At 37.6% G+C, this 15,667-nt stretch overlaps 1 protein-coding gene across 2 annotated transcripts; it reads right to left on the reverse strand.

The window, feature by feature from the left end:
• Positions 1 to 1,238: 1,238 nt before the first annotated feature.
• Positions 1,239 to 3,771, reverse strand: LOC139119174 (uncharacterized). Of its 2 annotated transcripts, XM_070682838.1 has the most exons (3): positions 3,697 to 3,763; positions 2,696 to 2,756; positions 1,239 to 2,074 (listed from the first exon to the last, which is right to left on the reverse strand). In XM_070682838.1, the coding sequence occupies exon 3, from the start codon at positions 2,064 to 2,066 to the stop codon at positions 1,257 to 1,259; it is 810 nt and encodes a 269-aa protein (XP_070538939.1). In that variant the 5' UTR covers positions 2,067 to 2,074; positions 2,696 to 2,756; positions 3,697 to 3,763; the 3' UTR covers positions 1,239 to 1,256. The 2 variants fall into 2 exon arrangements, with proteins under 2 accessions (XP_070538939.1, XP_070538938.1); XM_070682837.1 differs by lacking the exon at positions 2,696 to 2,756 and having other exon boundaries at positions 3,697 to 3,771.
• Between the last annotated feature and the right edge of the window lie 11,896 nt (positions 3,772 to 15,667).

Genomic DNA, 15,667 nt, shown 5'->3' on the forward strand with positions numbered 1-15,667 from the left:
TGTCAATTGGTATTTTCAATTAAGATGAATATGAAAAATAAAATTCTATTTCAATCATTTAAATAACGCTTTTTGTGCTAAAATGCATTTTCATATTTTTGAGAAATGATTGACCGCAAAAACCGTACCAAAAAATCGGTAAAATAAAAATTTTGTCTGCAAAAACGAATATTAAAAATTGGTTATTATTTCATTCAAATGAAAATTGCATTTTGAAGGTGATTTCAATTTTCAATTTTCAATACATTGGTTGGACGCTACGTACACGCATTATGGCAACATCATTTTTAAAAAATGAATTAAAATCAAAATATGAAACAAGGAACGTTCAATAAAAGTAAACCCGAACTTGTGTCTTCAAATCTTATGAATGAAACACAATTAATTGATTAAAGCTTAATTTGTGTTTACTGAAAATTGCTTTTCGGATTCAAAATATAAAGAAGGCGAAACAGAATTATGTTTCATTAATAATGAAATAGCAGAAGCTTTATTTAAAACGGGCCGTCAATCGTTTTTTTTTCAACGAAGATAAAAATGAAAAATAATTTTCGATTTGAAACATTTCAAATGTTGCTTTCTATGCCAAAAGGCTGTTTAATATTTTTGGGAATTGATTGGCCGCGAAAACCGTACCAAAAGATCGGCAAAATAAAAATTTTGTCTGCAAAAACGAATATTAAAAATTGGTTGTTATTTCATTCAAATGAAAATTGCATTTTGAAGGTGATTTCAATTTTCAATTTTCAATAAATTGGTTGGACGCTACGTACGCGCATTCCCCTCCTGTGGCATTTTCTTATGTTTTTCTTAGTTCATTTAAAATTGTGTAGACATCGACATTATGTCCCATGCTGATGGTCAATATATATATCTGTTATCCAAGTTTTTAAGTGGACGTAGAAATTATAAATGTAACACAAAACCACTAAATCAGGACATTAACGCTGTTCTCAGCCATGGCTGAAACAAGTGTACCGAGAATGTGAAATAACATCAAATGACTTCAAATCTACAATTACATCGCCGTTATGCAAATTCGAATATCTACTCTTAAAACCTTCGTCCATGTTCTAAATTTCGAATTCCAATATAAAAAAGTGGGTTAATGATTTCGACTAATCCTACGACGTCGACCTGCCCAGATATCAGCGTCGGTCTTTTACCTGGTAAGTACTGATGTGGTTCGGTAGTCTTGTCTAACACTTCTAAATCATGAACACGACTATGGAGTGGTCAACTTTTTATATTAAATTTTATTGCGTTGGTCTCAAGCTGTAGAGTTTCTCATAATAAGGTTGAGTATCTTGTATGGCTTCTTGGACATAGCTTGGATACAATGAGATATCTTCTACCTCAGAAGAGCTTTGTGTTTCAGGATTTCTTACGAAGCCAGCGCTACTGGCAACTGTACCATACCAGGCACCGTCCCAACTCCATTCCTTGGGACGGCCAGGTTTCCAGTGAAGCATGCTTTCTTTGAATTCGAACCCAACGAAATCACAGAACTTCTTCATGGTGGTTGCCGGGTCACGAAGCAGATCATCGTCGGCGTCGATAACCATTGGTGTCTGACCTTTCACGTCCCTGATGTATTGGTACAACTCCAACATTTCACGGTATCCGGTCTCTGAGGGTATGATTTCAAACAATCTATCAACGTTATCTTTTGACCAAGTTCTATATTGCGAGGTGACACATTTGATTGGGTTACGTATCAGGAATGCATGGCGGTACCCATCAGGAACATAATCCATTTTCCCTGTCGCAACCATGTAGATGGCCATATCCTTGACGAAGACACCTCGATACCCGGGAAAAGAATCCTCAAGCGTGCTCTTAACCTCGCTGAACCTAAACCCTGGCAAGGGATCTTTGACGTGGTACCGTAATCCGTGGCGTAGGGAGCTGGACCGATCTTCGCCCAACAAAGCCGCATCAGCGAAAATCTCATGAATCACTTTGACGCCCTCTAGTGATCGTATTGATCGTTCGAACGCTGTTGAACAAGATCTTAAAGCAGTCCACAAATAGGCCCTGGTAATCGTATCCTCGGAAGGATTCATTTTACATTCTGAAAGAAAAAGAGTGATTTTAAGTCTACCATTCATGATCTAATGTCAAACTATTTTAAAGCACAGGTGTTTAACCTGTGCTTTAAAAAAGTTTGACAATTGATGTAAATGTACGTGACCAGAATATCATATTTGAAAGAGCAGATCTGAAAAACCAATATGATATTTGAATTTCACCCAGTGATTATTTGTAAAGTTCAAAAAGGATTCTTTGAAAGTTCAAAGTTCAAATGGAAAATTATACGTCAATTAATATATTATTGATACGGACTGTGACATCTGGGGAGGGTCGCTGTTTTTTGTGCATGAAAATTGGGGTAGGTAACTCTTTTTCTTGCATACACTTTTGAAGGGCCTACTTTTTCAGCCAAGGGCTGTACGATGCGAAGGGTTAATGAAACAAATCTGATGAAATTTTCTTTGGGGTCACATTTGACAATTGATGAATTTGGGGGAGGGTCGAATTTTAGAAATTTCATTTGGAGGGGGGGTGGCTTTTTACATTTCATTTGTCGCTCAAGTTCCACCGACCCCCTCCCCTCCCCGTGAAAAACGAATGCTCCCTAAATGGGCACTATAGCCTGAATAAAAATCAGGTTATAGGTGCTTAATACTCCTACCTGCTTTGAATAATTCCAACGTTCACATGAATATCGACTGGGAAAAGCATGCATACAAAATCTGAAAATATAAATTAAATCTAAAAAAATCACCAAATTTAAATTGTTTCCCCTAAGTATTCGAATGTCGCCATTTTATTACCCTCTGCTAAAATCTAAGTGTACGTCCCCGAAACTACCTAAATGTCATTTGTTGAACAAGTGGAGACCGAGATACGAGTGTCTCACGACCAACCATTCACGATGTAGAGTAAGTTAATGACTTGCAGTGTTTCATGCCAGAAAAGGTGATTGTAGAAGTGCTAATAAATGGTAGGTCTTTGTTGTTGTTGTTGTTGTTGTTGATCTGTCTTGTCAAAGTGAATAATCTCCGTAGCATTCCCCTCTTCTTTGTGAAGACGTCCCTCATGAATATTCATGTCGGTCACAATGTAAAAGGTAAAACGTATAAGTTATATAATACTAATCAAGTTGACATCAAAGCGAATGATCTCTGTAACAATGGCTGGACGGTTGCTTTAATTGTTGCAAATGTGCAAATGTGGCAAAACTAAAATTTGAAGTGTATTATCTGGGTCAATATATGATCCTGAGAAGGGTGCGAAGGGTTTATGAATCAAACCTGATGATTTTTTTTTGGGGGGGTCACATTTTACAAATATAAATTTTATATAAATATAAATTTATATAAATATATACAATTGATGAATTGGGGGGGTTCAAATTTTAGAAATTTGATTTGGAAGGGGTCCCTTTTTACATTTCATTAGTCGCTTAAGTTCCACCGATCCCCCTCCCCCGTAAAAATGAATGATCCCTTAGTCAACGCTTTTATGGCCAGATAGCCCTGCGTACGATGCTGTGTGTTCCCGGCATTATAAGGCCTCCCACCACATCGGGAACACACAGCAACGAAGCCGTATAACGCCGGGAACACACAACATCGTACGCAGGGCTATGTGTGAACTAGCTTTGTGCCCCAAGAAAATGGTACAACTTACTATAGGTTTGGTGAACTGAAGTCCAACGTTACAGCAGCGCAACGGATAATAATAGCGTTCTGTACAATATTGGCGTTCATTGAATAACAAATTATCCAGAAATAAAAGTGGGCTTCAGTAGTCTGTTACATAATGGAGGTACAAAGAACGTGTCTTTCTACCTCAATGGTTACATAAAGACAATCAACATTTAAATTCAATTGCATAACGTAAAATGGTCTTTAAAGTGTACAGCCCCCCGACCTTATTGTCGATTCTGGCGTCATTGGCAGTGCTCATTAATCGACACACCATATTCTTGTATAAAAAATACGCACATTAGAATTTATTTATGAAATACTGCAACTTACTGGTATGAATCACAGTCACCACTTGTGCAATGGTTAGGTACAAAGCGGAAAAACTATTAGCCCCATATTCTCTGTAGAGACTGTGGTAGCCCAGAAAAGTGGCGGTCCGCCGCTTGCATGCCATGAATGACGAAGCAAAAGTAAAAACGAAACAAAGGGAAAACCCAAGAAAAAAATATTGCAAAGCCAGGGAAAACAGCCGTGGGCGCGATTGTAGGCTAGGGGTCATACAGACTGAACTAAGTAACATGACCAGATCAAGAAAGATGGGGAGCGCTATTCCTAGATGATATATTACACGAAATACAATAAAACCAAACATTGCAAGAGATCAATATAAGCATAAATATGGCAACTTTTGTCATGTATAAGGTAAAGATCTCAAGTGTTCTGAATGTTACACAGGTTTTTTTTCAAGGGAATATTTCTCATCTAAGATGACAAGGAAAGCCCCTCATACTATTATATTTTCAAAAAGCAGAGACTCTAAAGTTTAGTATGGTAGCAATAGTTTAATCGAAGGATGGAGTTGTGTATCTTTGGGGTAAAAAAACTCAATTTTGGTATTAATGACTAAAGTCAATTTCAGTCAAAAACGATACTATTCGGAAATATAATATTTCACTTGAAAACAAGAGTATATGTAGAAAAAAAACATTTTAATTTGCATCTTATATATCCTAATTCTAAAATAGCATGGGTTGAAAGACTGACACTCAAAAAGTGATTAAAAACATGATTAGAAAAATTAAAATGCCTGTTATTCAAAATGTAAGAACTTCATTGCCAAATAAAATAGTTGCTTTGTTATACAGCATTTAAAGAACATAATATGAAAATTTCAGAAAATTTGACTCAGAGTGGAGTTGAAAATCTTTAAATTGGGAGAAAAGAGATGCCATACATGTGCATAAATTAACACTTCTTTATCACGCAACTTACAACTGCTTGACCAGCTAAAAGGTGAACCAAACTAATGTTTTAATCTTCGGTTAACAAATTAATTAAAATTGAATGAATATTTGAAAAAAAGTAATTTTGAGCAAAATATGTTGAGTTGGATGCAGCGCCCCCTTAAGGAATTTAATCTATTTTAATTTATGCAGCATGAAGAGGGAAAGATAAAGCAATGATATATTTCTCACTTTGTTCGTTTAGCTTTTCCCCAGGGCCGATAAAAATGATTTAGACATATGTGAATTATTTGAAATATCGGATCTTCAGAGTCAGTCATGGTCCTACAGGGATACAATCATTTCAAATGCGAGGCATAATGAACGTTCTCGCCTTCTTCAGGAGGAAGGACAATCAAAGGGTTGAAAAAGACAACCGGTTCAACTTCACGGCGTAATCTCTTCTCCAACCACTCTCTGTAGAAATCAATAAATAAGTATTGATAAATCAGTCAAGTTTGTATCAATTATGAGTTCCCATATGTGTGATCGATTTAGCCACGCCCCTCCGGGAAAGTGTTGCTTAAGACATGTTAGCAATAAACCATCTAGTTCTCAGTGTAAAGTAGGTGTTACAAAAAACACGCTTCAAGCATAGCAAGATTGTTCTTCTGTCCGATTTTTGTCAGTATCTTTCATCACAGACAATTAAAAAAGAACAACCGTAATTAGTTAACGTTTTACGAAAGTTTATGTATCAACGTCGCAGATTTTATTTGTACATTTCATATTATATAGAACAACATGATGCGATAAGGTTAAGGCTGAACAAAAATAGCAAAAAGTAGCCTAGCATTATTTTTTCGTGCCAATGATCTTGAAAGGCCATAAAGCTACATACACGTATTAAGGGGATGATCACGGTCTTCTGTGCCTGAGAGGCCAAACTCAGCGGCGTTGGTCTTTATTTTGTATGGTGGTTTCCTCAACGGACCTAGCGCAGTCAGCGAAACTGTTTGCACAAGGACCGCAATATTTTTCTGTATTTATAAACCTAGGCACATGCGCAAACATGCTGTAGGTCCCCTGACTTTGTCCCCCTATCGATACATACGGTACATATATAATCATGAGAAAACAGCATGCAAGTTCAGCCTCTATTGCTAATTTATACATTTCACCGCCATAGTTTATTTTTAGCATCCGACCTCTCTCCTGAGCTCGTGAGCCAGCCTAATACTGGCATTCGAACAAACCCGAGTTGAACATTTCGAACACGATCCGACGCCGTCGATCCTCTTTTCCATGCTCTGATTGGCCCTCAAGGGAACCATTTAGTCCAACACTACTAATATCAGCACAAAGGGGGACTAATACGTCGATGGGTAAACCCTTGAGTTCAATGAAATCTCGAAAAGCTTTAACGATTCCGTGGTCGAAAAAAGTACATGATCTTCGTCGACCATATCACCATATTTCTTTTTCAGAGGGCCAATGTGCTTCAATGTCTATGTCTGGTGGTCAGTTAAGCACTGACGGTTCCATAAGTGTATGACTTAAGCGCAATCAAAAGGACTAGAATCGTCTTTTTTAATTTATAATGTTGAATGCTGTGGTAGCGCCAAACAATCACCTCTGATTCACTTGGAGGCCAAATCACAGATTTATGCAATATTTTAATTTTAAGAGATTGGAAATTTCATATTTCGGCAATGATGAAATTATTGAAACAAGCAAAAAAAAATTGCAAAACTTGATTTCTTATCCCGTTCGAAAACATTACTTCAACAACAACTCTGCTATCAAAAATTTACGACTATAGCCCTAATCGGTGACAACACATGATGAAAGATCAGACCTTATCTACTGAATCACTGTCTATAAGAAACACGCAATATGGAATATAAGAAATTCATTTTCAATGGAATTAAGCCACTCTTCAATCCTATTTTAACTTAAAAGCGATGTTATCTTCATGGCTCCATCCTTTTTACTTCATTAATAAGATTAATCCGTGGGTAAACAAGTCTACTGAGACTTAAAGGTAAAAGACTTTCATCTAATACTTGTAGTTATTCAATACTTTTCACTTACACTGCCTGTCGTCAAACCGCTTCTGTGGCATTTCTTATGCTTTACTTAGTTCATTTAATTATAAAATTATGCAGACGTCGACATGGTGTCCATTTTTTTTTCAAATAATATACTCTTTATTTCATAACAAAAAAGGGTATAACAATATAATTTCCAGTCATTAAGAAATTTTGAAATGACCTTACTCTTCTTTGAATAATTATTACAAATCAATTCTTCAATTAATAATCTCTGAATATTATTTTCGTTGATCACTCTCGCTTTATATACTGAAAAAGTTGCAACCATTATTATAAAATTCAAATCTTCTAGATTCTTTTGTTTCAGGAAATATCCATAAATTATGTGTTTCCACAATAACTTCAAACTTATTCTATAAATTCTATTGATTGTCTGTACAACATATTTCCAAAAGTCTTTCACAAAGATACATTCAAAAAGAAAATGCTGACAATTCTCAATGTGCTTACAGTATTCACACATAGGTGAGTAAACTTTCTTCCATTTCCATAGATTGTGCCTGTGTGGTATTTTATTATACAAAAGAAAAATGTTCAATGGTGCATGTTTTCTAACTGTCATAGTTTTCACCTTTACATTCCAAATCGTACTCCAATCACAGCCTGTTCCCAACTGATTTTCCCAAATTACCTTTGCATATGAGTCGTCAGTGATTTTTGTTATGTACACCCAATAGAAATCTTTACATGAAAAATCATATATGTCGGAATATTTTCCCTGGTAATTCTTTATCATTATTGGTCTTCTTTGTCTATTGACAAGTAAATTATAATTTAACAAATTCATACATCGTTTCCGTCGACATGGTGTCCATGCTGATGGTGTATATATCTGCCATCGAAGTTTCTATACAAAACCACCAAATCACGACATCAAAGCTGTTCTCAACCATGACTGAAACAAGTGTACCGAGAATGTGAAATAACATCAAATAACATCAAAGCAATAGTTACATCGCCTTCATGCAAAGTCGAATTTATACTCTTAAAGTCCTCATCCATGTTCTAAATTTCGAATTCCGATAAAAAAACGCGTTAATAATTTAGACCTTCAAGTTGCTAGATATCAGCGTCGGTCTTTTACCCAGCACTGCCACTGAAAATGGTGATGTGATTTGGTAGTCTGTCTTGTCACACCCGTATGCAGACTTATCAAATTCTCTAAAACGCTGACTTACGCTGAACTGCGATGTCTTATTCTGCTTATTCAATTTTGGGCATCTTGACACATTTCGACTTATGAGTAACTTTATACAAGTAACGTGTGTGAGCGTGTGTCAACGGGCGCATAACCTACCTACAACTACTTATCGCCTGCGTGTGCGGGACGTATGAGCCATACGCTGGCATACGTCGAAAAGTTTTCTGAGTTTTGTGCATGCATAAAAGTTTTCGACGACCTCGCCGTACTACAAGCGTGCTTCAGCGTGCTCACAACTTATACAAAACTTACTCGTAACGCCCAACATATTCGTCAAACTTTTCGTAATTTATTGACATACGCTGGGTAAATCGGCAAGGTGTGACAGGGCCTTTACACATCGAAATCATGAACACAACTATGGAGTGCACTTGGTCAACTTTGGATATCAATTTTTATTGCGTAGATCTGAAGTTGTAGAGTTTCTCATAATACGGTTGAGCATCCCGTATGGCTTGTTGGACATAGCTTGGATACAATGAGATATCATCATTCTGAGAATTAGAGTTTTGCGTTTCTGGATTTCTTACGAAGCCAGTGGTATTGATCACTGTGCCATACCAGAGATCGTCCCAACGCCATTCCTCGGGACGGCCGGGTTTCCAATGAAGCATGCTTTCTTGAATTCGAACCCTACAAAATCACAAAACTTTTTCATGGTGGTTGCCGGGTCACGAAGCAGATCATCATCGGCATCGATAACCATTGGTGTTTGACCTTTGACATCTCTAATGTATTGGTACAACTCCAACATTTCACGGTATCCGGCCTCGGAGAGTACGACTTCAGACAATCCATCCAATTTTTGTTTCGACCAACTTCTATATTGCGAGGTAATACATTTGATTGGGTTACGTATCAGAAATGAATGGCGGTACCCATTGGGAACATGATCCATTTTCCCTGTCGCAACCATGTAAATGGCCATATCCTTCGCGAAGACACCTCGATACCCGGGAAAAGTATACTCAAGCGTGCTCTTCACCTCACTAAAGCTGAACCCCGGCAAGGGATCTCCAATGTGGTACTGTACTCCGTGGCGTAGGGAGGCGGACCGATCTTCGCCCAACATCGCCGCGGTAGCAAAGATTTCATGAATCACTTTGACGCCCTCCAGAGTCCGTATCGATCGTTCAAACGCTGTTGAACAAGATCTCATTGTAGACCACAAATAGACCCTGGTAATCGCATCTTCGGAAGGATTCATTTTACATTCTGAAAGTCAACCATTCATGATCTATTTAATGTGTTCAATGAGAGGGGTCAACCAAAAGTGCTGGTGCATCGAAAAGAACGTTATACTCGCAACTACCTTTAAAGACATTCAAACATTCATATGAAAATCGACTAAGAAAAGCATGCATGATAATAAAATCTGAAATGCGCCAAGTTAAATTTGAAAAAAATGCAAAAATTAAATTTGGGTGGCCCAAATTATTCAAATGTCGCCGTTTTGACTACCTCCTTACCGAGATCTAATTGCCCGTTCCTGAAGTAGCCTTATAGGTCGCCACATGAACTATTGCGAGATCGAAATAGGAGTTTTACTCGACCAATTGTTCATGATATAGATAGTTAACTACTGCCAGAAAAGCTTATTGCAGTTGAAGTGCTAGCAGATGGTAGATGAAATGTCACGACAGGTGCTTTGTGTATTATTGTTATTGTTGTTGTTATTGTTGTTGTTGTTGTTGTTGTTGTTGTTGTTGTTGTTGTTGTTGTTGCTGCTGCTGCTGCTGCTGCTGCTGCTGCTACTGCTGCTGCTGCTGTATTCAACGCTACCACTGGGATAGGATTACAGAGATGTGAAGCTGATGACTGGAGCGCGGTGTAGCTGCCGGCCATTCTTAAGCACATCACATGATAAGTATAACATATATAGCATATTCAATAAACAAAGGCTCCGTTCACAAAAAAATGGTGAGTGAGGCTGGAGGAATTTAGGAGGGATTCGACAATTTTTTGGGTAGCAGAGGGGGAACTTGAAACTTTTGCTCTGCCTACAGCGGGACCTTGAAATAGTTTGGTTCCCAACATTTTGATGCCGTCCAATTGTTCTAATGTTAGTAATAATTAAGCAAAATCTATTACCATTTTGTCGCATTTTATGACTTTTATCTCGAAAAAAATCTAAAAATGTATGAATGCCGTTAACTTTTCGTAAAAACAACAAGTCGGCCTTGCAGCAGGGCAGAAGCTGCAAATGTTGATATTTTTTTCAATATTTCTGTGCAATGAATCAAATACAGTTTCTTGCTGTGTCTCTACAGCATACTGAAATACACAATATTCAGTTTGTCTGCAAAGCATGTATATATTAATATTGGTGATAATTGAATTAGAGTCAAGACTGAAAGTCATTTGTCAACTATACAAATGCATGGTACACGCATACAGGCTGTGTTGGCAAGCTGAATTCTGGACAGCTCAACATGATGTAGGGAGTAGAACAAGAACGCAGTTGTATAAGCTGAACAAAAATATTGTCAAAACTACTAGTATCAAAGTTAATACAGTCACTGCCCCGCTACTGCCTACGGAGGGGGACTTGAACAATTTTGATCATATAAACGGGGAGACTTGAATATTTTGAGGGTATATAGGGGTTGTTAAAAAAAGATTTAAATCAAGATTCCTCTAGCCCCCCCCCCCCCCACTTTTTGTGAACGCAGCCTAATCACATAAACTCATTATCCCCCTGTATTGTCAAAACTTGAGATCAAAACTTGATTTTGTGAGCAGAAACCACTGATGAATTGCAAGTGAAATTATGGAGATTACCTCCACGGTGAATCAAAAATATGAACCTGCGGTATTGGCTCCGATTTAGCTAAATAAACTAGCACGTTGATGATGGCCAGAAGTGAACTGTTTGAACTCCCCCCTCGCCATTGAGGAAGATCGTTTCATGGCGGTACGTTCTCCTGGTACTCAATACACTACACGTTTACTGGCCCCAAGGAGATCCGGGCTAGTACCTCCATGGTACCCAAATTTGAAGAGCTTTCAAAGCCACGGCTCCGAGTAAATATTGACTATAGACCTTTGCGTCGTGTAGTATTGTTGAATCTCAGACTGGATTTGTCTGAGGTGGTAATTCACTTCCGGGTTCGTTACCCGATAGGTGGGGTGCAAACTACTATTAACCTTTACGGGTTTTTTTGTATGTGTCTTTACTTTGAGAAACTTTCTAGTGAAAACTGTAAAACTTAGTTTTTTGCGTGCCCTTCTGACGAGTAACCATTATTCCTTAACCTGTGATTGGAAATTTCAGACACTGCTCCAAATTTCAATCTCATTTCGTTTTATCCAACAAGTTTCAATTAATATTCCGAAAATTATTTTGTTTAACGTTTCGAAATGTGTATGGTTACTGACAGAGCCCAAAACAAAGATGTTTTAAGTCACTGATTCTACGAAAGATGTCTATTACTTGTATCAATATGTTTCTATCTGACAGCAAACCAACTTTAAGACCGTCTCTATTGAAAAGTTTCAAAACTTTTAAAATGTGACAAGGTATATTATGTGGATCAATGTTTGATCTAGGAATGCTTCGACATCTCTCTGTACCAAATAAAGGAAAATTGCTTTATACTTTGCGTTACTTCGATCAAAATAATTACGAAACCATTTACATTTGAAAGCTAAAGACAATCATTAAAAATTAGGTACATTTACACCTCCCAATTCTATCGGTGCTAAAAGGCATTCCTTCCATAATTTTATGTCTCGTAAGTCAAAAAATTCATAAATTAGTTTATCAACAATTTTTACAACTTCTTTAGGAACGTACACCTAAAATAGACGCTAAGTACAGTAAATTTGACAAACTAAAACTCTAACTTTTCCATGCGTGTGGTTTACGCATCCTCTATTATTTGAATGCGTTCTCAAGTTCTTTTAATTTTGGCTCCCAACCAATGTACCGACTTAATACTTTAACAGGTTCTGATGACTACCATAAATTATCACATGTAGATTGTGACTCTCTCAAGCTGCCGATCCAAATAGCTTGGTTGTTTTCTTTTATTTTCAACCCTAAGACACTTTGAAATTGAACCATTATTTGTAAAACTTTACAATTACAGACCTTTCATTTTCTTCTACAATATTTGTAGTGTCATCTGCTAACTGTACGACAAATGCTTATCTTCTTTGATTCAACAACGGAATGCCACAAAGGAATGCCCTGTCAAGGCTTTGTCGTATTTTACACGCTAGTATTTCGACAAAGTATGAATAGCTGAGCCCTCCTTTTGTGGAGGGACCGTGGTTGAGGGCATCCTTGTCGGACACCTCTGTATAAGTTTACATCAATTGTCATCCATCCATTATACTTGACACCACTGGAAGTGCCATTGTATACAGAACGTTGAACCATTTTTGAAAGTTTTCCCCAAGGTTATTTTTAATATATCACGTATATAATACCTGTCAACTAAATAAAGCACCTTTTCAAAACATATAAAAAATTACAGCTCCTGCCATGGTGAATTACATTTCAAATTGTAATGAAACAGATCTTGAATCAATCTTAACACTTTATATGCTTGTATTGCTTTCATGAAACCTTTAAGTTTTGATGCCTGCATTGATGCTTGTTTGGCTTCAGCTTCAAGCTGGATTTGTAAAATTTTTGCAAAGATCTTTGTCTGCTTGAATGAAAATGCCGACTGTTGTGAAAGATGGCTGTAGCAGTCTTTCGTAATACAGGGAGTTAGGTGTGAATCATTTGATATCCGTGGAGGGACTGGAAGGTACATTTTATATACTATAATCACAAATAGTGAGGGGATAGATATAGGCACACTGTCTTAGTTCAGGCTTGCGTTATAAAAGGTTTAGGATAAAAAAGATATCGATCATAAATTGATAGATAATTGTATGGCTGCGACATTGATCTTGTAAGAGCTCATTGAACCTCATACAACTACCACTATCTGAAATTCAACACCGCTTGAAACTCGACAAGTCAGGAGCTGAGGTTCGTGGTTGAGATTTCTCGGGTTGTGTGACGTGGGAAGCTCTACAAACCAGGAAGTAAGTTTTGCTATTTATCGGGGCGAGTACGGGGTTATACTAGGTAGACCTCGGGGTCAGTAAACAGTGCACTGAACCAAGTACCTCCATCATGTCCATGATTTGGGTAGTGGGATAAAACTTCGACAAGTTACCCTCTTCCTATAGACGTGTTGATTTAGCTCAATCGGGCTTAATATCGCGTACGTATTCAATATGTTTTTGGCACAATTACTTGACTCGCAATTCTAACAAGAATTACGTTTTGACCTCGGCGAAAATTAAGTTTTATACTCCCTCTACCGTCTAGGAAGTCCATAGACGGCAGAGGGGAAAGACTATCTTTGGGTAATCCGTTATTTGACGTTTTGATGCACAGGCGCTTGGCACATTGCTGGGATAATAATCGTATTTAATAAGTAGAATGTCTATATACGACTTGATTATTCAATAAAAGAATCACCGTACGTGATATATATTAGTGTAGGCCTATAGGCCTACATGTAGACTGGCATTATATACGAATGGCTATGGCTGCCTGGCTCGGGCCCGGCGAACGCACTGCATAATCATCAATGTGTAGAATGTCTACATGACTTGATTATTTAATAAAGACACAGTCACAGTCGCTCGAGAGCTATTCAGCTCTGGGACTATTCGCCCCATAGACGAGTATACAGAAGCGAGTATTTCTCGCTTCTGTATACTCGTCTATAGGGCGAATAGTCCCAGAGCTGAATAGCTCTCGAGCGACTGTGATAAAGAATAACGGTACGTGATATTACTGTACATGTCGGCTAGCTTAACCGAGCGGCTGTAGAGCTCTGCAGGGCTTGGGCCCGTTGTACACTGCTGCACAGCAGTGTACAACGGGCCCAAGCCGGGCCCAAGCCCTGCAGAGCTCTACAGCCGCTCGGTTAAGCTAGCCGACATGTACAGTAATATCACGTACCGTTTTTCTTTATTAAATAATCAAGTCATGTAGACATTCTACACATTGATGATTATGCAGTGCGTTCGCCGGGCCCGAGCCAGGCAGCCATAGCCATTCACCAGTCAACATGTAGGCCTATAGGCCCACACTAATATCACGTACGGTGATTCTTTTATTGAATAATCAAGTCGTATATAGACATTCTATACATTAAATACGATTATTATCCCAGCAACGTGCCAAGCGCCTGTGTTTTGATGGCTAGATGTACTGTGGCTTTATGCCCCAAAGAAATGGTACAAGGTACTTACCAGGTTTGTTGAGCTGAATTCCTACGTCACAGCACCTTCACCTCGAATACTAGCGTTCTGTGAAATTGGTGTTCAACGAATGCACATGTAAGCTTACACCTTATCGAGACACAAAGGTGCGCTTCAGACAGTCGAGATTAAAATCAGTTGCATGACGTAAAATAGTCTAGAGTGCGAAGTCCCTCCACCTGATTGTCGACAGTTGATAGTGGTGTCATCGGCAGTATACGTTAATCGGCAGACAATCACATTCTTGTAAAAAAAACCACGTACGATACAATATATACAAACGGGACTGTGGTATTACGAAATAACGGAATATTACAACTTATCGGTATGAATAGCAATTCATTTGGGCTAATTATAATCGACGAAATCGCGAAACGGCGAAATGGCGAAAAAAATAAAGAAACTGAAATATATAGAGTGAAAGAAATCCGACAGAAAGCAAAACAGACATAAAAACTATATTACTCGCGCCACTCGCTCCCCGTTGTCCTGTTATTACAGAGCCCGTATGTGGGTAAGGGAAGGGAGAGAAATTAAAGGAAGGGAGGACCGGCATTTTTCAAAATGACGCTGTGCATAAAATGGTGACCCTTCAAAAGTGTTGGTCACCTCCCATATTTTCATGCACAACAAACGGTTGCCTCCCCTGAGTATCACAGTCCACATCAGTAATGTTCAGACACACACTTTCTCTTGTGGCCATCTCGGATTTTAGGCTTAAAATTTACCTAATTTGTTTAAAAATTGATCAATTAAAATTCTGTACATTAACTTTGTAGTCCAATATATCCGACAAACAGCAAAACTGACAAACCAAATATATGTATATATATATATATATATATATATATATATATATATATAATATATATATATATATATATACCGTACTCTCTGTGCCCAAGTTCAGAGATTGCCATGAAGCCATTATGGTGATAACCGGGAGGGCATATTGTATACATTTTGTGTATATATATATATATATATATATATATATATATATATATATATATATATATATATATATATATATATGCGAACACACGTAACTTTTAACCCTAATTAAACAAATATAAATATGACTACAAATTTTTATTTAGCTCAATAATTGTCGACATTATTCTGGAAAACTCCAAA

Source organism: Ptychodera flava, chromosome 19 (assembly GCF_041260155.1).
Source record: "Ptychodera flava strain L36383 chromosome 19, AS_Pfla_20210202, whole genome shotgun sequence".
In the NCBI taxonomy this organism is placed as follows: Eukaryota; Metazoa; Hemichordata; class Enteropneusta; family Ptychoderidae; genus Ptychodera; species Ptychodera flava.

Bases quoted from the DNA above. Each gene is read 5' to 3' on its own strand.
- LOC139119174 (XM_070682837.1), bottom strand. From the start codon at position 2,066: ATGAATCCTTCCGAGGATACGATTACCAGGGCCTATTTGTGGACTGCT.